This window comes from Phoxinus phoxinus (assembly GCF_949152265.1).
Source record: "Phoxinus phoxinus genome assembly, chromosome: 15".
Taxonomy (NCBI): Eukaryota; Metazoa; Chordata; class Actinopteri; order Cypriniformes; family Leuciscidae; genus Phoxinus; species Phoxinus phoxinus.
The window spans coordinates 15,905,096-15,929,780 of NC_136890.1; the positions used below are offsets into that span (position 1 = coordinate 15,905,096).

General features: G+C 38.3%; 1 protein-coding gene across 1 annotated transcript in view; it reads right to left on the reverse strand.

The window, feature by feature from the left end:
* Window positions 1-768: 768 nt before the first annotated feature.
* The window catches only part of rimbp2b (RIMS binding protein 2b), a 163,146-nt gene continuing 139,229 nt past the window's right edge, over window positions 769-24,685 (reverse strand). Inside the window, exons 20-30 of the mRNA XM_079637845.1 lie at window positions 24,336-24,485; window positions 23,298-23,453; window positions 17,464-17,578; window positions 16,833-16,958; window positions 14,681-14,847; window positions 13,393-13,561; window positions 10,654-10,757; window positions 8,281-8,313; window positions 7,314-7,385; window positions 6,425-6,559; window positions 769-2,804 (exon numbers count right to left, since the gene is read on the reverse strand). Of these exons, the coding sequence (XP_079493971.1) occupies window positions 2,616-2,804; window positions 6,425-6,559; window positions 7,314-7,385; window positions 8,281-8,313; window positions 10,654-10,757; window positions 13,393-13,561; window positions 14,681-14,847; window positions 16,833-16,958; window positions 17,464-17,578; window positions 23,298-23,453; window positions 24,336-24,485 (1,416 nt within the window). The 3' untranslated portion in view covers window positions 769-2,615. The remainder of the gene's footprint in view (window positions 2,805-6,424; window positions 6,560-7,313; window positions 7,386-8,280; window positions 8,314-10,653; window positions 10,758-13,392; window positions 13,562-14,680; window positions 14,848-16,832; window positions 16,959-17,463; window positions 17,579-23,297; window positions 23,454-24,335; window positions 24,486-24,685) is intronic.

Consider the following 24,685-nt stretch of genomic DNA (forward strand, 5'->3'; position numbering starts at 1 on the left):
CACTTATTATTATTTTTTTAATGCATTTATTATAGCTAACTGTTTTGGGTAGATTTGGAATGTTTTCTTTGTAAATGCTTAGGGATGAAAGTTTACTATTCTGAAAAAGATGCATTTTTGAAATTTGAATAGACAAAGATTACCACCAAATGTGGCCTTTATTGATTATCTTTATTTGATTATGGGGAAATACCATATACATAAACAAAAATGGGCTAAATGAAAACCAAACTTTTTGTTATTTCAGATAGATAAGAACAATTACATTGAGTTACAACTTGGGTTGAAAAATAGAAAAGCAAAGGGCACTAGGTCTCTATGTGAAGCTTTTATGCTATTTATATGATGATCTCATACCTGTTATTTTTTCTGTTAATATTATTTTCAAGAAAAAAAAGGAGGGGCTGCAGAGCTAAAAACAAACACATGAAAATGTGGTAAGCTACTCTGGTAAAATATGCATGAAGGGAAAAAACATGTGTGTGCAGGTATAGGCCTATACATTTATTGTTTTATCTTGGAGTGTGTATGAGAGAGAAAGTGAACAGACTTTGACCCTTGTACATTTTGTGAATTTGTACACACTTTTAAAGGATGTAAATCACTACAAAGGCAGGCAATTCTTGACTTTGGGCGCCATCTATTGGAAGTACATGATTATATTGTATCAGCCATCACCATTACGCATTTACTCACCTGTAAAACTGTTGAACATTGAATATTAAGATAATAATAAATAAATAAAAACGCATACTACAGTGTGTATAAAATATCAAATTTATTTTTTATATAAAACTGCACATGCACACTCACACAATATTTGATAACCATCAATATAGGCTTATAATTCTTTTTCATAAAGCTAGCACACAATTGCAGACTTTAAAACATTATGGTTTGAAGACACCATGAGGATAGCTTGCACTGTCAGATTATAAAGTTTAATGTACAAAAAAGGCAGTCTGAAAAGCAAGTATAAACATTTAAAAAGAATGTACAAATGGACAAAAGTACAAAAAGAGCAGCAGTCACTCAAACATGTAGAAGCGATGTTCTGTAACATATCTTATGATTAAATGACTCGGCAAAAAAAATATACAGTTATTCTGATGAATTAAAATGCCTGGAATTTGGCTGTAAATTGTACAAGATATACAGAATGTTTCTCATACATTCCTGTTTTTTTCTTTTTTCTTTTGGCAGTCTCGGTCAATCCTTGCAAACCTACTTTAGCATGTTTGTTTAGGGCAAAATGTAGGGGTGAAATGACAAAAAAAACAACACAAAAAACAAACATGAACAATGAATGGGGAACAAGTACAGACTGGATCAAATGGATCACGTATTGGAAACGTTTCCAGAAAGATTTTCCTTGGCCATACATTCACAATTGCTCATTTCCTTCATCCTTATCAAGTACAGAATAGGTGCCTCATTTTATTCAAATGGTTTGAATGCTGGGAGAGGCATCAGTGAGCCAAAAAACAAACTGATTTATGTAAAATTATGAATAAGTTGTGCTAAATAAGAGGAAATAAAGGGCCTTGTTTGTGAAAACATACAGAACTTCATGTGTAAATGGTGTATAAAAACATTCTTAAGTAAATTGTTGCATTCATTTGCACAATTCACATGCGAATGGATTTACGAACCATTTAAACAGACATCTGTTCTTTCCAAAGTGGTTTAAACAAGGTTAGAGTCCCTCCCTCCCTTTTGACACGCATTGCAAAAAACAACACAACACTTGGTCACACAGATTTGAAATACACTGCTTTTTCATGAGGAGGAAAACATCTACATGACTGCACATGACACAGACAGACGAATCTCACCCAACTGACTGGACACAACACAAACCATTGTGCATTGAATAAGGCAAATATGACGGGGCTCCACTAGGAGTTTCATGACCTTTTAGTGCTAAAGCAATCCAGTCAAAAGTGGCAGAACTTTTTTTTTTCCTCATGGTTTTTATAGAAATATAAGCAGTGTTTAGTCACTGCAAAACCCACATTTCATATTTGTGCTAACTCCTAAACATTTGTGCTAGGTTATCTTTCTCTTAGAAAAGGAGTTCTAGATCTAAAATGTGCCAAAAATAGTGCCAAAAAATATTATTATTGGATATTTGTTATATTAAATGAATGTTTAATTGTATTAAATTGAAGGGAAATTGAATTATTTTGTATGTTTATTATTGTAGTTGTTGCATCTGTTAAATACTAATGACATAATAATAACAATACAATAATTGTCTATCCCTTAAAATCAATCAAATAAAATATGAACCCCTATAGATTATATTTCATTATCCATTGTACTGTATATTTAAGACAAGACATCATCTCACATTAGTGAGCATTTCTGTGCTTTTAAGAATTAAAAATGGGCAAACAAGACTTAGTGTTTGGAGTAACAGCTTCAATGGGATCAAGCTGAAGTAGTGGTCATGAAAGCCCTAGTTTCCACCATTTCCCTTTCTCTTTTCCATGCCCAATTCATTACAGAAACAGAAGATGGGAGAAGTGTTATTTTATTTCCCCCACCTTCTCTTATAATTCCACTTTTTTTCCTTAACCCGGCCGCCGTGAGGAGGGTTACTGTGTGTGAAACTATTTGACAGCACCAAGCCTTTTCAATAGAATCTTTCCTTTGGAGAGCAGTCCTTTTTTCTTAGAGTCAGCTCGGGGGCGCCGGAAGGAACTGCCGGGCCCCTGTGCTGCGGGGCCGGACCCCGGGATGTGTGGGCGCACTGTGGGGGTGGCACTTCTTCTGGGAGGGCCCGCTTTTTCCACGGGAACCTAACGGAAGACCCGCAAGGGACAGTTCAGGGCAGGATGTTTAAAAAGAAAAGAAAGTGTTTCTTTGCCTTTTAAAGCATCTCAACGTCATTACTGTACAACAGACACTCCCATCTCATCTCACAGTCCTTTCTGTCCCAGAAGGGCCACCATACAGTCAATTATGAATGTATAGTACACTTTGCATCATCAAATAATACATCCAGCCAATAGGGGGCGGCACTCTAAACAGTCATCTGTGGGAATCGTTTTAGTAAAACCAGAGCCCGTCTACGGAGAGCCTGTTCACTCCCTATTAAGTCCTATTGTACTGAATTTTGGTTGTAGTTCCACCAGAGTTCCACTGGGGGCGATCACCCCCGAGTGCAAAATGAATGAAAGTCTATGGGGCTAGACGGCTAAATTTGTCCCTTTCAGCCGATTGCCGTTGAGAAATCTCAGATTTGATTGTAGGTTTGGCAAGTTCAACATGGGTTATAGGTCGAAAATTGAATGAACGAGTACTTATGTCCTTTCGATTTCTTACAGGTTGAGTTGTTGTTGCCCATAACACGCTAGCATTCTGCTAATGAACGCTGATTGGTCAGTGAAGGACTGGTTACGACCAGAGATACCGCTTGATGGCATCATGGCATCCGAAGCGGGAACAGAATGTATTCTAGCAGAAACTCTTCTAGCACGTGTGTTTACCTGTGTCAGCTGTGCTGGCGATGCCTCGAGAGAAAATAAAGTGCAGAGCGCGAAAGCACCACAGTGACTGAAGGATTGCCGTAAAGCAGTATCTCTGGTCGTACGATGTGTATGACGTCATTGACATTTTGAAAGACTTTTTAAAGCAAATAAGTGACTCTAAAAAATCTAACACCCAGCAATGTGCAATTTCTTTGCATCTCCTTTCGAATACAACATTCAAATTACTAGACAAAAAATTATATCTTGAGAAAAGTGGATTTTGAGGGGTATAGCTCCATAGACCTCCATTCATTCTGCACTCGTCCCGTGAGCGCCCTCATATGGAATCAGAGTGGAACTGCAACCAGTCAGAAGCCGGAAGTGTAGCGAGAGTGAACCTTCTCCCCTTATTAGACATTCTCTGGTAAAACTGCACAAATTAAAAAATATGCTTCACTTCTAGCTAAACTCATTAAAACATTAATAAACCGGTTCAGACTGCAAGTGCAACAACATAATCATAAGAAATTGACTGTTTTTACACAGTGACATAACAGTAATCTCATTTTTTAACTCCTTAACAGCAAAAACACTTTTACATGCCATACTTTGCCCTTAATTTTAGTTGTAGTTGCACAACACATCATTAAAATGAGTATTTACGCTAACAGTGACAATCTATAATGGCAAAAAGAGAAGATAAGTATTTAATTTACCAGTCTTTTGAAGTAATCTATCACCTTTCAGCATGGTAACTTCACCAAGGGTGTTGGAGCCAAATCAAACCTGCTTTAAAAAAGCTTCATTTACAAAAGTGGCTGCAAGAACGCATAAACTTAAAATAAAAATCAATTCAATCAAATATATATGAGAATAGAACTACAATCTACGCTTTAGATGGATGAGGGTAAGGATACTTATGCTTGTTTGAGTTCATTCCTAGAGTTAATGGAAATAGTGCACCCCACACACACACACACACCTGAATGACCTGGCTGACCTTGCCAATGTTTCAGTATTCATTTTGAAATAAAAATTGAAAATAGTGTGAATTCGTGCTCAGTGCGGTATGATAGGGTGCACGTCCACAGGAGAGGAGAGGGGTTGTCCCAGGGCGTACACTAGGAATCTACTAAACTGCACACATTAGAAAAGAGAAGGGGTGGGGGTAAGGGGGTCAGGGGTCCAATTCTGACCGTGCAACAATGGCCTTATAGCTTTTTAAGACTTACAGGAGGAGTCAATGAAAGACGAACATTATAATGGACAACACCCAGAGAAACAACTGAAGATACCAGCTGTGCCTGTCTAATGCACTGACAGCAGTGGACCAATCACAGCTCTCTGAGCAGCGCTACTTGTAGTACTGTGAAACTGATGCACAGATATAGCTCATGAGAATTATAGGTGTGTTTTGATGAGTGTTGTGTGCCTTGTCTGTGCATGCATGTGTATGAATGCAAATCTGTGTGCATACAAAGAATGTCAATGTATTATTTTAGTGTGAAATTATTCATTCAATTATTCATAACAAACATTATAAATATACATCTTTTCATTATCATTACATTTTAAAAATATATATACTATGGATTTTAAATAATATTTAAATAATTTAATATTTAAAATATATAAAAATATTGAATTTACAAAAAGTAAAAATGATATATGAATAAACTATGAGTTATAAAATTAAATATTACAAATTAAAATGAAATAATTGTAAATATACTTCAATTCTGCGTTAGATTTTTCGTACATTTGAGCAATTAGAGCCAGTGAACAATTTCTTGTCACTTTTTTTTTGTAAATGCTTGGTTAATGTGCCGTATGTGCATGTTTTATGCATACCAAGCGCAACAGTAATAAGGACCCGTGTCGTATGCATTAGACGAAGACAGCGTTATTCGTTGTATCCTCTGTTGCTCACTTACGTGACAGATACTGAGCCGTTACGGAGTGAAATGAACACTCTTCTTCTGTTTTGCCAAGCAAGTGAGGAAAAAAAAACAATGCCATGATGTAATGCATCTCAATTGTCTTCACAATGAATATGAAAAAACAAAATCACCAAACTTTCAGTACAGAAAAACCTTGATGGGTCCTGATGATTGAGCAGAACATCCATCAGCAATTATATTTTCTTTTTTCTCTTTTTTTTTACAGTCCATTGTACAATATCTACATCTACAGATAAAATCATTCTTGATACCTCTCTCTACTTGCAACATTTGTTTTGTGTCTCTCTGTAAGTTGATAGTCTTATATATCAGCAATATACAAAAACAACTCTTTTGGAAACATATACAAAAGGATTTAAGGTTAGTTTTTTTTCTTTTAACTGGTCTCAATCCGTTAAAGCACCTAAAAAAGTTTCATGGTGGCGTTGAAGCATTCTGAAAGTAAAAGCATGCAGTTCTACAGCTCTACATGGTTTCAGCTCTCTGTACATCAAAACTATCTCCTCTATTATAAATTGATTTCACGTTTCAACACAGTTACATTCATAAAGCATCAATTACAATGCTTCACTTGTGAATTAAGTAAAAAATAATAAAGAGTCTTTTAGTGCTTCTTTTCCCATAAATAATAACAATAAACCACTAATAAACTGGCACGTCTCTTTGCGTGAATTCTTTTTTCAAACAATGCTGTATGAATATGCAATTTCATTAACAGTTCACATTTCTCCTCAAATGCTTCCGCAGAGCATCTGACATAAAAATAAAGGTTCCCCAGTCTTGTATTTAATGGCATGTCTCTGTGTTTAGTAAGCTGTCTTCATTTCTCTTTTCTTTTCTGTTTTCCTTCAATGATCCATCAAAAAAGCAACCGGCTGTCACACAACACAAACACAGACGGAGAAGAGGAAAAAAACAACGGAGCAGGAAGAAGATTAAAATAAAGAGCGAATGGATGACAGAGGGCTAGTGTGTAACAGGATGTACCCTTTTGTTCTTTGTCCGGGACGGGTGGTCCTGGGGGTGACGGCTCGGGGTGTTTGTGAGGTAAACCTCCACGTCATCAGGCACTTCTTCAAGAAAATTGGAGGGGACCAAACCCTTGTGTCCATTGAGCTCCCCCTGAATGGAAAACAGAGGATATCACGCACCTATGGCTAAATCCCAGTGTGGCAGCTCTCCTGTGTTCAAAGTCAATAGTAGGAATAACCTCAAACATGAAGGATCACCTTTAGGTGTTTTTTAAAGGAACACGCTGACGTTTTGGGACTTTAGCTTATTCACCGTATCCCCCAGAGTTAGATAAGTCCATACATACCCTTTTAATCTCCGTGCGTGCCGTAACTCTGTCTGACGCACCCACCGCTAGCCCAGCTTAGTACAAAGACTGGAGGTGGCTCCAGCTAGCATACTGCTCCCAATAATATTCTCAGAAGGCAAAGCACTGCTACTTCTGCAGAGTGCTTTGCTCGCAGCACCTGAGAAGCCCCGCCTTCTGAGAATATAGTTCCCAGTATGTATACGGTTAGAAGATGGCTGTGTCTCATGTGACCTTGTTATTTGTACATGCTGTGACTATACAAATCACAACATCTAAATAGGAAAATGTTGGCATTATTTTGTCACTTATTGGGAGCAGTATGCTAGCTGGAGCCGTTTACCTCCAGTCTTTGTGCTAAGCTAGGCTAGCGGTGGGTGCGTCAGACACGCACGGAGATGAAAAGGGTATGTATGGACGTATCTAACTCTGTGGGATATGGTGAAAAAGCTAATGTCCCAAAAAGTCGACGTGTTCCTTTAAATGCTGGCCACTGAGGAAAACGGAATAGTTTAGTGTTTGCACCAAAAACACAGGTGGTGTGAATAATCTACTCACATAATAAAAGCCATCCTCATCGATCTCTCCAAACACTGTGATCACATCACCTGCACAAAACGTCAGTTCAGCCTGAAGAACAGAAAGAGAAAAACATGTTAGATTTCAGCATTCATAACTGTCACAAAGCTAATTTAATATGCAAAAATGCAACAGTTACAACCACAATGTAGATCTATCTATCTATCTATCTATCTATCTATCTATCTATCTATCTATCTATCTATCTATCTATCTATCTATCTATCTATCTATCTATCTATCTATCTATCTTTAAAAAAGCTAAGAAATATCAGATATAAAAAAAGAGACACTATGTTCCCTATTAGAATGAAAATGAAATCTAATATTTTATAGCAACATTCTTTAGTTCAGGTCCAAAACAACATCCACCAAACTAATGAAATACAAACACATATAAACCAAGACTGGGCAAGGCAGGTCCTCTCTGGGAGACTGTGAGCTGTGTTCACATAACCACAGTGATTGTGTAACCCTTTCCCTCCAACAACAGCAAAAAACACACACATGTGTCACAAATAACCATTCCATATTCCTTTCATAGGAACTCACTCACTTTTACGACAGCCTGTCACAAAGCCTTCATAAATCCATAATAATGATTCATAATATCCAATAAATGCATGCATACACATTGGAATTAATTTAAATGCACATTTTGTTCACTAAAGCATGGCACTAATACTACCATCATGAAACACAAGGCTTCCTATTACGCTTATTCCTAAGAGAATCATTCATCAAGCATATTATGAAGGCTTTAAAACACATTCAGTACACAATGCAAATGTATTGTTCATGCATTATGATGTTGAGGCCCCAAAAGTGAGATGTCCACAAACAGTACAGGTGCTGATGCAGTGCAGTGAGCTCCCTCAGCAGGAAATAGAGTGTCATTTGTCACCGGCCCAGTGAGTGTAGACTCACTACTTCCTTCCACACTCACCTCCTCACTCTGCAAGCTGCCCCCATAGCGGGCCTGTGCGCCAGCGGCAATGCAAAGGTGACAGTAAGTGACAATGGGGTGTAAAAGACTTGAACATACTATTACTAATAATAATATAGAATTATTAGCAGATCAAATATTGTTTGTTCTCTGAGATTTTCTTTAAATTGAACCCCCGAAGTTCGATGGGTGTTACTACTGAGGACACATTTCACCCAATTATGTGTTTTTAAATGTATTGTTTTTAACACTGCCGTTTCTTTTTTCTGCTTAATTTTTTCTGCTTAAGATCTTATATAAAGTAAAATTACATTTAAAAAAGTAAATATGTAAAAAAAGCACAGCATGATTTATGAATGACAGCAAACCTGGTTGTCAGGATGGCAACATGAATCGCCCAATTGTTTTGTTATTCTATTTTGACGCCCTCTAACGGATACATTCTGAAGTGCAAATTACCAACTGGGTGAAGTTACATTTTTATGTTAAAATTTTTAAAATATAAAAAAGAGAGAAGCGCATAACAAAATGAATGAAACTTTTGTAAAGCTCGTTCCCTGAAGGAGGGAACGGAGACATTGCGTCGATACTGACGTATTGGGGTCTCACTTGGGACCCCAATCACCTTCGGGTAGAAAGAAAACGGGCCAATAAAACATTGGCAAGAGAGATTTGCATCGCAAGCCACTCCCTTGGACATACGGGTATATAAGCTTGCTGGCAACTCACTCATTTAGGTTTGAGGAGCCGAGATGGGATCCAGCAAGTTGTACAGTTGAGAATGTGAATGCCCACTTCCCTTTGTGAAGATGCGGGGAAACAGGGACAGCCCAAAGAGAAGGACCTTGTACTGGTATACCTCACCCTCGAAAGCAAACCATAGGAACAGTCTGTGTTGAGGCAAAATTGAAACATGGAAGTACGAGTCCTTCGGGTCAATCGCGGCAAACCAATCTTAGGCAGTAGCACCTCACTGCAGTACACGAGATCCAGGGGGCGGAGTTGGATCCAGATCTAAGGGGTGGAGATTGGTAGGTTTAGGGATCAGGGGGTGGAGATGGGTAGGTTTAGGTATATGTAAGGTGGGAGGAGAAAAGTTACCAAAGTGGAAATCCTCCTCCCCCTGGATTTCGTGTTCTGCAGTGAGGACCATCTCATCTTAGGGGCAAACGCACGTGAGGATGAGTTCCTGCGTTAGCATCTAGAACGGGTGCTTGTGAAGGGCCCGGTTCAAGACACACAGATCCAAGATCAGCTGTAACCCACTGCCTTTCTTGGGTACAATGAAGTAAGGGCTATAAAACCCTGACTTCTTCTTGGCTGTCTGGTAGCATAAGCATCCCTCCGGGGCAAGATGTGTTTAATCTGTCTTCTGTACTGCTGAGAACTGCTGGGAAAAGTCTCTACAGTGTTGCCGACCTGGGAGATGGAGGCATCGAGAAAGTACGTTTTGTCTGTGTCCGTCTAAGCCAGGTTCAGACAGAGATGGCATTCCTGGACAACCAAGGTGGACATAGTCTGGCCAAGGGCCAGGTCAGTCGCCGTGCACAGTTCTTGCAACAACCCCGGCTCAGAATTACCCTCGTGCAGCTCTTTTAGTGCTTTGGTCTGATGGACTTGCAGGAGGGCCATAGCATGCAGGGTTGGAGGCAGCCTGTCCAGGGGCACTGTAAGCCTTGTATTGTAATCATCCCACCTCGAGCATTCAGGGCAGGGTGGAGGATTCAACTCAAACCCGATGCAAAATGCTCGCACACAGGGTTGAATTCGCTGCACTTATCAATGCAATCGTGGGGAGCAAACCCCACAGAATGCGCCTTTTCTCCAACTGTAGAAGTGTCTCCTCTCAAAGTGAAGGTAAATAGCAAAGTGCTTTGAAACAACCGCTCTGCTCTTGAAACAAGATGAATGAGTGAGTTTCCGGCAAGTTTATATATAACCGTTAGTCCAGGGGAGTGGCTTGGAATCTCACTAGCCAATGTTCACTGGCCCGTTTTCTTATTAGCCAAAGGCTCCCAAGTGAGAGCCCAATATGTCAGTATCGACGTAACGTCGAATGTGACTGACTGAAAGGGAACCAAGTCATACAGGATTAAAACGACATGATGGTAAGTAATGACAGGATTTACTTTTTTTTGGGTGAACAATCTTTATACAAAACTAAATCTTTAGAGCTGCCATGTGCCATCTGAATGAATAGTAACATAAAAAATATACAAACCACATTGTTGCCGCAAAAGCAAAGACAATAGGCTGAAAATGAATTTGGTGGCTTTTACAGAGGCAGGCATCCAGGCAATCCAGCGTAAAATCAAAAGCTTATGGGATGAGACCATAAGTGCAAGAAAGCACAGACAAAAAGGACTCCATTACCTCCACATCGACGTTAGGAGAGCTCTCTCTGGGATCATAGTCATATAGGGCCACCATCCTCCGCGTCGACACCGCGTGCTGCCTTCCACTCCTTTTGTTCCTTTCTGAGAAAAAAATATGCAAGAATAGATGGATAAAACAAATAAATAAGTTCTGGAGGGAAAAAAAAACAAAAAACAAAGTACTATTTGATATTTATTTTGATCATTAAAATTAATTACAAATAAATATATAAAAAAGGAAAGCATGATTTATGAATGACAGCAAGCCTGGTTGTAATGATGACAGCAAGAATGTGATGCCCTCTCATGGATAAATTCAGAGTTGCATATTACCAACTTTCAAGGTGAAGTGTATTTTTTATGTTAAAGCTAGGGTAGGCAATTTCGGAGAGGCTAGCAATAGCAAGCTAGCTTTGAAAGCATAAGATCCCACCCTCCCATCAGAGTGCTCTCCAAAGCCACGCCTCCTCCAAAACACATGAACGCGCACAGCCAGAGCAGAGTCTGCAAAGCATCACGAGAGACTGCATTAAATTACCTTACTCAAACCCAATAACATTACAATAATAGTGAATGATAAATAACTTTGAGCTGACTTGTACCACCTGACTGCGGCAGATTCACTTCGGCATTGATTGATTGATTGATTGATATTTTATTTAGAAGGGACCATGTGTAATTAAAAACATAAATGTAAACATTTGATGCATTACACCAGAGTTAGCCTTAGGCTAATTTACATCTGCAGTCCCTGTGTACAAATAAATAACAAATACATGCAGCATAAATACATACAGCACAGGTTAAAATATAAACATTATTCAAAAATATGTGGCATATCAAACAAAAGACATCAAACATTATTCAAGAACATATAGAATGTATTTGATGCCCTTCACTAGCACGCACACACAAACACACACACACACGCACGCACACACGCACACACACCCACACACACTCTATAATCACAACATACAGTGGTATGCCCAGACACAACCCTTTCTCGACCCTTACGTCAACCCTGCATGTAATGAGGAAATGTAACTAAGGAAAATTACCCACTGACATTGATAGTGTTGACATAGAAACCGCTCAGAACGTCACGGGTTGCCATCTCTTAATAAAGGTAGTTATGGAGTGAACACATCATTAGCTTGTTGTTTTGGTTCAAAATAAACTGTAAAAGTTGGCTGTTGTTTGTTTGCGGCATTCAGTGACTGTCTGTCTACAACTCTGCATCGCCTTTCGGAATGCGCTGATTACGTGTGATGTCTGCGCGAGCAGGGTGCGCAGAAGTATGCAAATACATATTTTGAAAGACAGGTAGGACATCGTATCATTGCATTCGGACAAACATTTTTTGGTCCTGAGACTTCCACAGAAGACATTTTTTTAATACCTAGACCACTTCTATTATTGATTGCTATCAATAAACCAGAATTACAAAAACTGTTTATGGAAAACATTGTCTACCCTAGCTTTAAAAAAAAAAAATCTAAAGATTTCAAGAGTTTTGCCTACTTTTTAGGACATTAAAAGAATTAAAAAAATTCTACAAAATTAACCATGCAGCACTTTTTCTTGAATGGCTCAAAATAAATACACAAGTCATGACATGAAAAAATAGAAGGAACATTTCGTAGTAAGTTCAAAGTGGCATATTACCAACTTTTTTTAAGGTGAAGTGTCATTTATTTTATGTTAAAAATATTTTTACTGTTGAAGTCATTGGACTCAACCATTGGCATGAGTTTTGATAATTGGACTGCTTTTTAGGACAATACAATGATTTTACAAAATACAAATTCTACAAAATGACACATGCAACATTTTTTTCTTGAATAAATACTCAAGTCGTGACATGATAAAATAGAAGGCACATTTAGTAGTAAGAAGAAAAAATTTCTGTGGGGTCCAAATGGTATTACAAATTTCACATTTAAAATGGAAATAAAGTTTCTGTACTAGGTCCCCAATCAAACTAAATGAGTGACATTGATCATGTGAACCCCTTTGTATAAATGGTCAGATGTTTCTGTTTCCATTAAAGCACAAGATGCTCTAAAATACAAAATCCAGACCTGTTCAATAGTTGCAGACTTTTGGACCCCACTGTTCAATCTGCATTATTTCCTGTATGAGGTGTCAGTGGTAACAGAAGAATAAGTCATGCTGACATTTAAGTGTCATTCAAGTGATGAAGGGAAACTTGGATGTGAGCTGAGAAAAGGCACTTAAGTGAAAAAGAAAAGATGGGTTGAATGAGAAAACTGATGAAGAAAAGATGGGGGCACAAACCTCTCTTGGATTTCCGGGACCTGCGATTAATTGAACGGCCATCTTTGAACCTATTACAGTTCACTTGAGAAAAAAAAGAGGAAAGCAAGAAAGAAATGGAAGAGAGAGAGGAAAGGATGAAGGCAAGGAAGGCAGAGGATTTAAAGGAAAAATCTGCCTTTGACATTCTTCTATATGACTTCTTTTGTTTTCCGCAGATGAAAGAAAGTCATATGGGTTTAGAACGACATGAGTGATGACAGAATTTTCATTTTTTGGTGAACTATCCCTTTAAGGGTTCTAAAATGAAAACTATGGAACAGGTAGAGGATTTGCAGACAAGCACCATGTTTAATCTACTGTAAAACAAATCAGAACAGAGAAAAGGAAAGAGAAGGCAGAAAATGGAGTACAGAGGGTAAGATGGGCAGGGGTCAGCACACCTGTTAGATCATACCTATTTTCTCAATGGGCGTGTTGAGAGGAAGAAACCCCTGTTTGAGCAGCTGGTCCATCATTTCATCATCATCCGTCTGGATCTCTGAGACCATGTTACAGGGGATGAGCCCCCTGCGGCCACAGACCTCTGCTCTGTAGAATCCATCTGTGTCCTTCTCTCCAAACACCTGGACAACACAGCAGGGCCATAATTAAACTCATTTCATTGCATTTTTAATTACACTCTCTCTAATGTCCTCTACTCAATTTGGTACAGTAGCACTACGTCTAATGTTTTTTTTATCTTGGATTATTCAGTTATGCTTCTATAACTTTCATTTGCATAAAAGTGCTAATTAAATAAATGTAAATGGCCACAGAATTCTGAAAATAAAAATAAGTACATTGGAATAGCAAGACAGCAATGGACTGACTTTAATTAGAAAAGAACATACCAGAACTATACAAAATAAATAATTCTAAAGCTATATACATATGTATAGATATAAAAGGATTATACTGATTATATACTATATATCTGTATAAATGATATACTAATTTTAAAATAATGAACTTATATTGAAAAATGTACACTTATAATTTATTTAATATTGGTAATTATATTGATACATAAATACATTAAATTTAATTAGAAATTAAGGATATCAGTCAAAATTCCTGTATTATTCCATACATACATAGAATTAGAATAAAACAGATTTTGAATCTAAAATTAGCTATGCAAAATCTTTTTAAACATTAAAAAATATACAAATAATGGCTAAATAATGAACAAATATGTATATATATATATCTTGAACCCATTATATATTGATACATTCGTATTGAAATGTATATTTATAATTTAATAATCAGAATGTTTAATACTGCCAATTTATATATATACAAGGCCTAAAACTAACTTTTTGCCACACCTGCCAATGGGCGGTGACTTAAGAAAATGTATATTATAATTATATATTAAATATAATTAAATTAAATATAGTATTAATTTTTGCCAGCCATGACACAAAAACAGACAGTTATGACAAAGTTTTTTGATGAGAAATGTATATTTATAATTGAATACTATACTAACTAATTTAATAATCAATACTTGCAGTTATATAGGTACATTAGTACATAAATATAATGATCAATTAGTGGTAACAGTCAGCATTTCTGTATAGGTGCATCCCTAAAAAGTAAAGAAAATAAAAAAAGTAAAAGTGGAAACAAAAGAAAAACAAGCTGTGGAATTAAATGACGGTTGAGAATTGCTTGACATCAGTCAGTTCAGATCAAACCTTTATGATTTGGCCCTCCTTGAAGGGAAGTTCCTCTACAGCAGCATCAGGGTTGGGAGACATTGACAGGGGGTCGTAGTCAAACATGGCCACAAATATTCTGGAGTCTTCTGGCTCCGACTCCTCATAGTAGTCTGAAGACCGCCGTTCCCGTCCACCATAACCATCTGAAACATAGAAGAGGGCAAGCTTCTGCTACACACACAAATCAAAGGACAGATAAAGCCCCAAAAAAGACAATAACACATTTAGCCTAATCTACTGTACTTCTACAGAGGCATCAGTCCAAATCTGTGACATACAGAAAATGATATAAAAGTATGATGCTACATGACTATATGATATACGATTTCTTCTTAAAAAGAGGCAAAAAACACATATTAACATAATAAACTCATAAAAATGTTAATCACACCTGACACAAATGTTCCCTATACAGTGAAATGATCTGCCGCACAGCACACCAGTGAGGTAATTATGCGAGCATATTGAAAACAGAAGTAAGAACACGTTTGAAATGGCCATGCATGTTACAAAAACAAGGGAAGGATAAAACATTGCTGTTTTACTGTACAAACATACAGAACTTTCCTGGACAGACATGCATCAACTCATTAGTAATACTTCACTGGAATGATCCACTCAAAATTATAAAAAAAAAAAATAGGTATCGCAAAACACTTTTCTGTTATCTTGTACCAATGGCTGTTAAGATAGTAGTAAACAGTTGACCATGCCAGTTAATTAGAAGTGTATATGGATCTGATAGAAGTGAATCATGCACCCAGAAACTAATAAGAATATGCAGAACATTCACAAGCAGCATTTAAAACCACAGCTGGCACAGGGGTGAAGACATCTCTGCTCTTATAGTTAGCAGTCACACAACATCCAACAGTAGAAAGACATCCATGCAAATAAAACATTCGATGGTCTCAAAAGAAAACTTTTTAAAGCTCCGTAAAAGATGGACGATGAGGAAAAAGAGGAGGAGAAGAGGGGTTCACAAACACTGTCTGGTGCTAAATGTGTGTTTTTTTTAACCATTTATACTTTTTTGGGGTCAAAATGTTTGTCTGTGGTAAACAGCATGTCACATAAGCAGTCAATAGAGTTGAACTTGTATTAATACTGAAAATATCCTTTAAAGACCCCATTAAATCACTCGGAAAATGCTTTGCTGTATTGATGTTTTTTACTATTGAAACAGGAAGTTTGGGCAGTACAAAAATTTGTGTGGTGCAAAATGAGCTTACTCGATATATAGCCTACTGTTAACTTTGTCAGCATTTATGAGTGGATTAGCATGACAACTGGCCTCTTACGCCAAGCTAGTTGAACAAACTCTGAGTTTCAGAGTTGGTTTAGAGTTTACAAAGTCAAACAAATCCAACCCGGTTTAGATCAGGTTCAGCCGGTTCATAATACTCGCTATAATTCTCTGTCAACTCAAGAGTTTTATCCACCCGTGATGCAGCATGTGCGCCTGAAAGTTTGACATCTGCAGCGAATACCCAATCACACCAAATAAAAAAAGCATCAGTTTGATTTACTTCTCGTGTAAGAGCCAGCATAATTAGCCAGAATAAAATAGACATAAAACAATACATCTTCTTGAACCCAAAAAATCTGACTCTAACTAAACTAAAACTTACCACTTGAGTGAAGCCACTTGAACATCTTTACAAATAGGCCACTAAAAACTAACAGTCATAGACTAACGGTACGTTTACACAGCAACGATATGCTTAAAACAGACACGGATCCGCGACGACTACAAACCCTGTATTCTGCTGCCAGGCTATTCGATGACGTTGAAACACTAGACAGAACACAAAATATCCATGTTCATGACGTCATTGTCTTCAGAGATTCATTCGCAACTTGCACTTTGAAACCCCTTTTCAAAAGTTTGCATTTTCAGGCACCCAAAACGTCGCTTTCGTGTAAACGAACGGCCAAACCGCATAAAAAGTTTTACGTTTTTAGTTGAAAACGGTGTCGCGTGAACAGCCCCTAAAAGCCACACAACTCTCACTTTGATTTCATGGGGTCTTTAAACAAGATACTCTTGTAAAAATCTGATATCAGGTCAAATTGTTCTGGTAATTTTTGTTAGATTTTCTTTTCATGGAGGAGCCACGCCACATACCATATCGTTGCTCAGTTCGCTGTGGGGGCCATTTCCTGCGGTGGGCTACATTGGTATAGTAAACATCATCCTTGATAGGTGAGAGGTTCCCCTCACTCCCCTCACTGTTATTCTCCACGGTGATTTCTAAGGAAACACCAATCAGAGCATTTCAGCCACACCCCCTCTACTCAGCCTGTGAGTTGTGGATTCAGATGTTTTCAAAGCTCTCTAGATGTGTTTTAGGATCAGAAATGCCATTCTAATGCATTAGTCAAAATGGCGTACTGATTTTAAAACAGTATTGAAAGCCAGCTGACTTGAGTTGCTCCAGAGTAAAACAGCAATGTTCATTATGAGGATGCAGTTTTAGGTGGTGGTGTGTGTGCCCTGTTAGGAGTACCATCTGTATACTAGAATAAAGCAGTTGAATAACTCTCCCTCCTTTTATTATTTGTGAATCTGAAACAGGATGAATGGCAGAGGCCAACCAAAAAAGTGACGAGGTACATCAAGGGACTGCTAGGGCCTACAGGCCTATATAACTGTCAGCATTACATACTGTAAGGAAAACAGAGGAACACACAACAGGAGTCTCTATGAAAGATAGTACAGGAAGGGAGGGAGAGTCCAAATATATGACCTCACTAACCAATGGAAGGGACTGTCATTGGTCTTCTCTGAGAGGGTGGACAGCCATGATTCGTCCTACGGCCGGAATGGTCCAGTCGATCCGAGCGTCCCATTGAGGAAGAGTTCCCTAAAATCTTCAAAAGTAAACATTAACATGTTAATCAAAGCCTGTGGTGCCTTAAAAATAGATATCCTATTAAAAAATGTATTCCCATCAACCCCAAAATGAAAAAAAAAACTGATTTCTTTAGAGAACGGGATTCTACTCCCAAGTGAAATCAAAACAAGGAGGATGAACCCGCCAAAACATTTAACATAAACAATTGAAACAAACTCTGACAACAACATGAGCAGGGTTTTGGCAGAAATCAGATGCTTAGCTAAAGACCATTTTGGTTTTTGTTCTGCTTCTCTTTAGTTCATATGGGATAGTTTTTAATGTAGTTTTGTGTGATATGAGCATTCTGATTCATATAATTCTACACTGTGGTCTGTCTACACTCTTAATGTTTATATATAAAGGTTAAATAAAACTATTCATAGGTTCTGCAAATCTGTATATGGATAGTAGTCAGGACCTTAACCACCACAGACATTTCGGATGACATTTTCCCCAAATATTCAGAATAATGGTTGATTTTCAAATTCTAAAGGTTTTTAAAAAAATAATAATTTGGTTCCCCTCAATATTCAGTAATATTAGGCCAATAGTATGCGCAGGTATTAGCAAAACACACAAAAAAATGCATCTGTGCTGCTCTATTCAGAGAAGTGTGGATGAGATATCTGTTCGAGCCAATGCACAGTGCAGCACAACTAACTGGATTGCAACACAACTAACTTGATTAAAGTTAGCGTGGTGCAAACCAGTTTTAACAGTGCAGCACAATTCTGATTGGTTGGCTCTTCATGGTTGAAACTGTGCAGACAAACAAACAAACCAGTAGAGGTGGACAGTAACGAAGTACATTTACTTGAGTACTGTACTTAAGTAAACTTGTTTGAGTATCTGTACTTTACTTGAGTATCATTTTTTTCTGGAAACTTTTTACTTTAACTTCACTACATGTGAAAGACAAATATCGTACTTTTTACTCCACTACATTTCTGTCAAAGTTCTTGAGTAGAAAGTAGTTATGTTAGTCAGGGCATGATTTTTTTCCCTCTCTAAAACGTGATTGTTTTTTTGCGGGTGACAGACAGCCTATTAGTAACCACTCCTGTAAGGTTGCGTATCGTGAAGTTCGGCGATTAATACGATTTCTCTTTACTAGTGATCTGTGAGAGACAGTATCGTTGTCAAATAAGTAATGGCAAATCGTTATTTCTGTTGTGCTGTTTGATAAAGCAGTAATGCTGTTGGGCAGTTATGGTTGTATAGCTATTTTTTATTTATTTATTTATTTACAGACCACTTGATTCAAATGTTCATGAATCAAGTACATAGATGTGTACTTTTTTGGGGGTGGTAGGAGTGTTAAATAAAAAAATTAAGATGATTATGGCTGTCTTTTTTTAATAAATTCTGTTGTTTAATTTCTATAAGTTTTGTGACACTCTAAAAGCTCCACAATACAAAACTACAAACTGGTCAGCTAGGTTGTTTCAGAGGCATAAGGTCCTGTAAAAATGCAACAATAATATAACAATGCATTGACATTTACTTTGTACTTTTGATACTCAAGTACTTTTAAAAACAACTTCTGTACTTTTACTTAAGTCAAAATCAGGCTTTAAAATTTTTACTTGTAACAGAGTAATATTTGACCAGTAGTATCTGTACTTTCACGCAAGTAACGAAGTTGTGTACTTTGTCCACCTCTGCAAACCAGCTCTGATCATTCTAATACGTGCACCACAATGTTTATTGGCTTGCACAAATAACTTATCCACACCACACTGTTGAATGTGTAGATTTATCCTTATTTTGGTTTGTTCGGCTTCCTATAAACAACTCTAAACCAGTGTTTCTCAACCTTGATCCGGGAGGCACCCCAACACTACACATTTTTGAATGGGTCAGATAAGGGAGACATCCAAAATGTGTACTGATGGGGTGCCTCCAGGAACAGAGTTGGGAAACACTACTTTAGGGGCCGTTCACATGCGCTCCCGTGGCATCTGTCGTTGCTATGCAACCATGAACTGCGCTCTCCACAATTCAACTGAATTGAATCAAATTGAATTGAATCTAAATAATAAGCATTTGTCAAAAAGCTCTGGATATCTCTGAATCGCTATGATCAGCTGTTCCTCCATGTTGACTGAGCTTTCAATGTTGTTACGGAAAGGGTGAAGCTGATTGGTTGGTTCTTGTCATATGACCTGCAGTAGCTTGTGGCATTCTGAAAAGAAGAGATTTTATTATCTCGCTGTGCCTTCAGCGCACCTACATTTGAAATAACGAACTTGGGGACGCAAAAAAACACGATAATGTGAACGGCCCCTTAAACTGCTTCAAAGTTGGACTCTAAATTATAAGTTGGAGGGCTGTGGAAACATTGTCAGTTGATTTGTGACTCTTCTTACAACAGAAACAAGAAACACTCAGAAATGGCCTTTAGGTAATCAAAACAAACCTACACATCCAAAAAATCTCACTTGACACTCTAGGAATCAAACAAAGTCACATGAGATCTAAAACAAATCAAGAAAGTCAAGAAAGATCTTACAAGCAACCCCCCCCCCCTCCCCCGCCAAAAAAACAAAACAATAGCAATATCAAAAGGTGAAATCAAACAATAACAAAGTTAAGCAACGTCTAGCGAAATAGACCAAACAAAAAAGTGAAACGAGAAGAACCAAACCAAATGAACCAATGACAGACTGGGTGGAACACCATGAACAGAAGAATGGTTTTATTGCTTATCTATGGGAACACAAAGCAGTTGGTAGATGAGAAGAGGGCGGAAGGGTGAGAGGAGGGGTAGGAGACACACACCAGGGGTTCATCCATTGCCCTGTTGAGTCTGGCCACAGAGTAGGCCCTAATGTCCCTGTGATAGGTCCTGCCAACCTCGCTCAGCCTGCCCTCGCTCCGGAACCTGCGTTGGGGTTGGTGATACTGCGGATGATCGTGGTAATGGTGGTACGACTCCCGCATGCTCCTTGTCTCTGGAATGTTGTCCAGGAAGTCCTCCTCCACACTGCACTGGCGGGACAGCGACCTTTTCCTGCCGGCAGCCAGAGCACGGCGCTCCACTGGCCCTTCGCAGTGAATAACCCGCATGTTGGGCCCAGAACCCACTCGCAGCTGGCTGCCCCCTGTGTATGAGTGGTAGCCTCCGCGGTAACCGAGCGAACCCTCCTCCTCGCTCCCGCAGTCTAGTCCACTGTCCGGGCTCTTAGTGTTCTGCCTGCTACTGCTGCTGCTCCAGCACTGCGGCCGCTCGTCTATGGAGGTGTAGCGCGGAGAGGAGCGCTGCCTCTGCAGCCTGCGGATGGACTTACTTGGGGAGAGGTGGTTCGGCTGCCGCGAGTCCTGGTGGTATGGCCTTGGGCTCCTGCATGGAGTGCCTGGACGAGCCTCCTCGAAACGCAGCCGCTGACCCATGACCTCCACCCCAGTGTCCGGATCCTCCTCGGCAACCTCCGGGATGCTGTGGAGCCGCTTGTGGGAGCGCAAGGAGCGCTGTCGTACCACCTCCCGCTGCAAGTCCCAACTGTCTCGTTCCACCGCTAGATCCTGACGCCTGTAATACGCCTTTTAGACGCAGGAGAGGGTGATGGACGAGGAAGGAGCCAAAGTTTCAGTTAGATTTGGATGTTTTTCAATTAGTTAAAATCGGGATCGTTTTGGAGGATTTTGTTTGGTGGTGTTAGAACAGGCAGAGAAGAATAAACAGTGTGCAAATAGAGAACAAAATGGGAAAAGAAAGACAAAATAAAGACAGAATTAGTTATTGGAGATCATGGTCGAATGTAGGGCATGCAGTCTCATTCCATGACGGACATGACATGCGACGGAAGGGAATCTGTAGAAGGAAAATGTCAGGAAATGCAAACCATACAGAAAATGAGAACACTCTATGTGAGAGTGTCACATAGGCAGGGTTCATTGAGACAATCCACTAACAAAGCACAGTCAGACAACAACAACAACAAAATCTACAGATGAGTATTCAGAACACATAATATTAGGAATTAAAACAGGCAATCAAAGGATCAAGACTAACAAATCTAAGGACTTTACATGAATAAAAACAAACAAAAACAACAAAAGACAAAATGGAGATTCGTCTGCCAAGCAAAAAGTGAATCGTGTTCAAAAGTAGATCAGTAACCTGGAATGGAAATTTAAAAATATATATTATTAAAAAATACAAATCTTTTCTAATGATTTCAAATTGTGTATGAAAATTGTGATCGGTGGTTTAAAATTTCTACATCCTGATACACATACATAGCAGATATTAAGTGGTGATGGCTATAGCAGAATATATATAAAAAATATTTTTTTTTGTATTTGAGATCAACACTTCTGTAAATATCTTTTTCTGAATCATACGAAACGGTAGCACAATGTTGTCTGCAATTGGAGGCAAGATGTATACAAAAACAAATAAATATAATCTATATAAGGTGTTAGCTTGCATACCACAATCCCAAATGGGTCTCCAAAAAGATAACTCAAAACAAAAATGACAAAAACTGAAATATAATATACCATTTATTGCTTCATATATTCAATACATAGTGTATTTTGTGTTACCCTTTCTGCATTATACTTATTCATATATATTTTGAAAGAAATCTTATTAGACATTTTTATATATTAGACATTTTCATGAAGAGACAGATATTCACAAAATTGTAAAATTACACTGAGAAAAGTAAAACTTAACAGAAGTGTAACCATGAGACAAACATACTCAAAGGTGAATAACTGTTTCATTTAAGCATACTTTACTTAAATGAGATTCCCAAAATGCCCTTGGAATGATATGTGCATTTTCACCTGATCAAGCAGAAATTTGACACTTTAAACAGGTTAAATTTTTGTAATACTTATACATACAGTGCACAAATAAACCCTGTCTTTATTTAATAATAATAATCACAAACACATAGAACCATGGCATTATATTCCAAGAGTAGAACACTTAAGGCAAGGCAAACAAATACACAACGTATATATTTGCACATATATGATTGTCATATGCAATAAATCGAAGAATCTGCTAAATAATCCTGTCAATTCCAAGTAACAAGAGCCACTCCTACTTTATAGAGTAATTCAGATCTTATTCTACTAGATACAAATCCATAATGATGCAGTACTTATAACTGAACAACACAGTTTGCAACACCTGGAGAGCGTAAAGCATATCAGATCGTCTACTCATGCATTGCGTGTGCAGCCTCGGGTTAAGCCATTCAGATGTATCGAGCTTTGTATGACTGGACAGGCTTATACAAAGCTGGCTAAATGACTGGATGACGTCGAAGTTCGGTAGTGCAAAGCGACCCACTTTTAGGACCCAGGAGAGACTGAGGATGGGGCGACCTGTTAAGATCTTGCCGCTCAAGCTTTGTGTACAACATCAGAGGTCTAACACCCCTCGTTTTAAATTCAAAATCACAAAAAAAACAGCGCTAGTCATATTCAGGACAAATCCAAGGAGTTACTTTTGAACAAAAAATTACCTCTAAAAAACACCTTAACCAAACTGCAGTTGGCCTTTCAAACCAATTCTATAAGGTTGAAGTGCCAACCAGCTAGTACCACCCCCTCGGAGGAGCCCTACAGACCACGGCATACTCCACCCCCCTTCGTCTGTCCCAGCCTCTAGCCTGCGGCCCTGTGGCCCACGCCCAAGACAGACGGCGGCCGGAAGGGTGTCTGTTCCATACCTTAAGCGTGTTGTGTGAGTTGATGCTGCGGCGGCGGCCTTCTTCCAGCTGCATCTCCGAGTACAGCTCCTCCTCATCCTCCTCCATGATGTCAGACAGATCAGAGCCCCGACTGCTCTCGGTGTAGTACTCCTCGCTGTGGCTGTATTGATGATGCTGGAGGTACAGAGAGTTTGACAAAACCATGAGAGACACCAGGAAGAGATCTGCCAAACTCAACGGAAATCTCACTATTTTTCTGGTCCATAATTTTGTCCCTAATCACAATGCGCAATGCGCATCAATACTCTTAATTGGTTTTGCAAATATGTCTGTTGATGTTTTCTTCGATTTGCTTGGATTTTGTATTTGGTTTGTATATTTTTATATATTCCCTTCCCTCTGTATGTTTTTTTATTTTCTCTTTTTCTTTGGTAAGCAACTTTGAAGTCTTGAAAAGTGCTAAATAAATAAATATCATTATTATTTGTATTACATAAGAAAACAGCACAAATAAAAAGAAAGAAAGAAAATAAATAAATAAATAAATAAATAAAAGCATAAGGTGGCCTCAAAAAAATATTTAAACATTTTGGGCACAGGCAAAAGTGTACGAATGCCATATTTTAGCTCAAAAAGCTAAAAGTTAGTACACCCCCCTGAAAAATGTAACCCCCCCCCCATATTTCAAACATTTAGAACATGCAGGTATTTCCCCAATGTTAACAGAAAAAAATACAAAATTCGACATAATTATTCAACATAAATATAATTAGAATTGAATTAATAATTAAATATAATATAAATATAACTTAATTAAATATAATATACTGTGGTGTATACTTTTTGTAATGATTTGTACAGCATAGATAAAAATAAAAGCCTATTTATTGTGTAGAAAAAGTTAGTACGAGACCCGTGAACATCAACACACGTAAGATGTAGTGACAATGCATGATGATTCTGTCAGTAGGCCCAAAACTCCCCAAAAACTTTCCCTGTGCAATAACAGAACTGAAACACTTTAAAGTTGAGAAGATTGTCGTTCCTAAGACTCACGTGTCTGCCCAGCTCAGAACCTCTGAGAAACTCGTCCACAGAAGCGCCTCGTCTCCTGGCGTGGGGGGAATCGTACCCGTCCTCTTCCTCATCTGAGTTTAAAGACTGCGAAGTGTTACTCTTCTCACTGAAGATGTTCCTCCTCTCCACCTGAAACATATCACAACTATCAAGTCAGGGTTTCACATTGCATGCGTTTCACTCGCATATGCGACTAAAAAGAAATGTGTGAGAGTAAAATGTACTTCGGTGTGTGAATAAAAAAAGTCCCAGCAGGTCCTCAGTTTTTCATGAAATTTAAGGTCATAATAAATATTAACTATTGCTGGCCCGTCAAAGGAAGGAAAGAC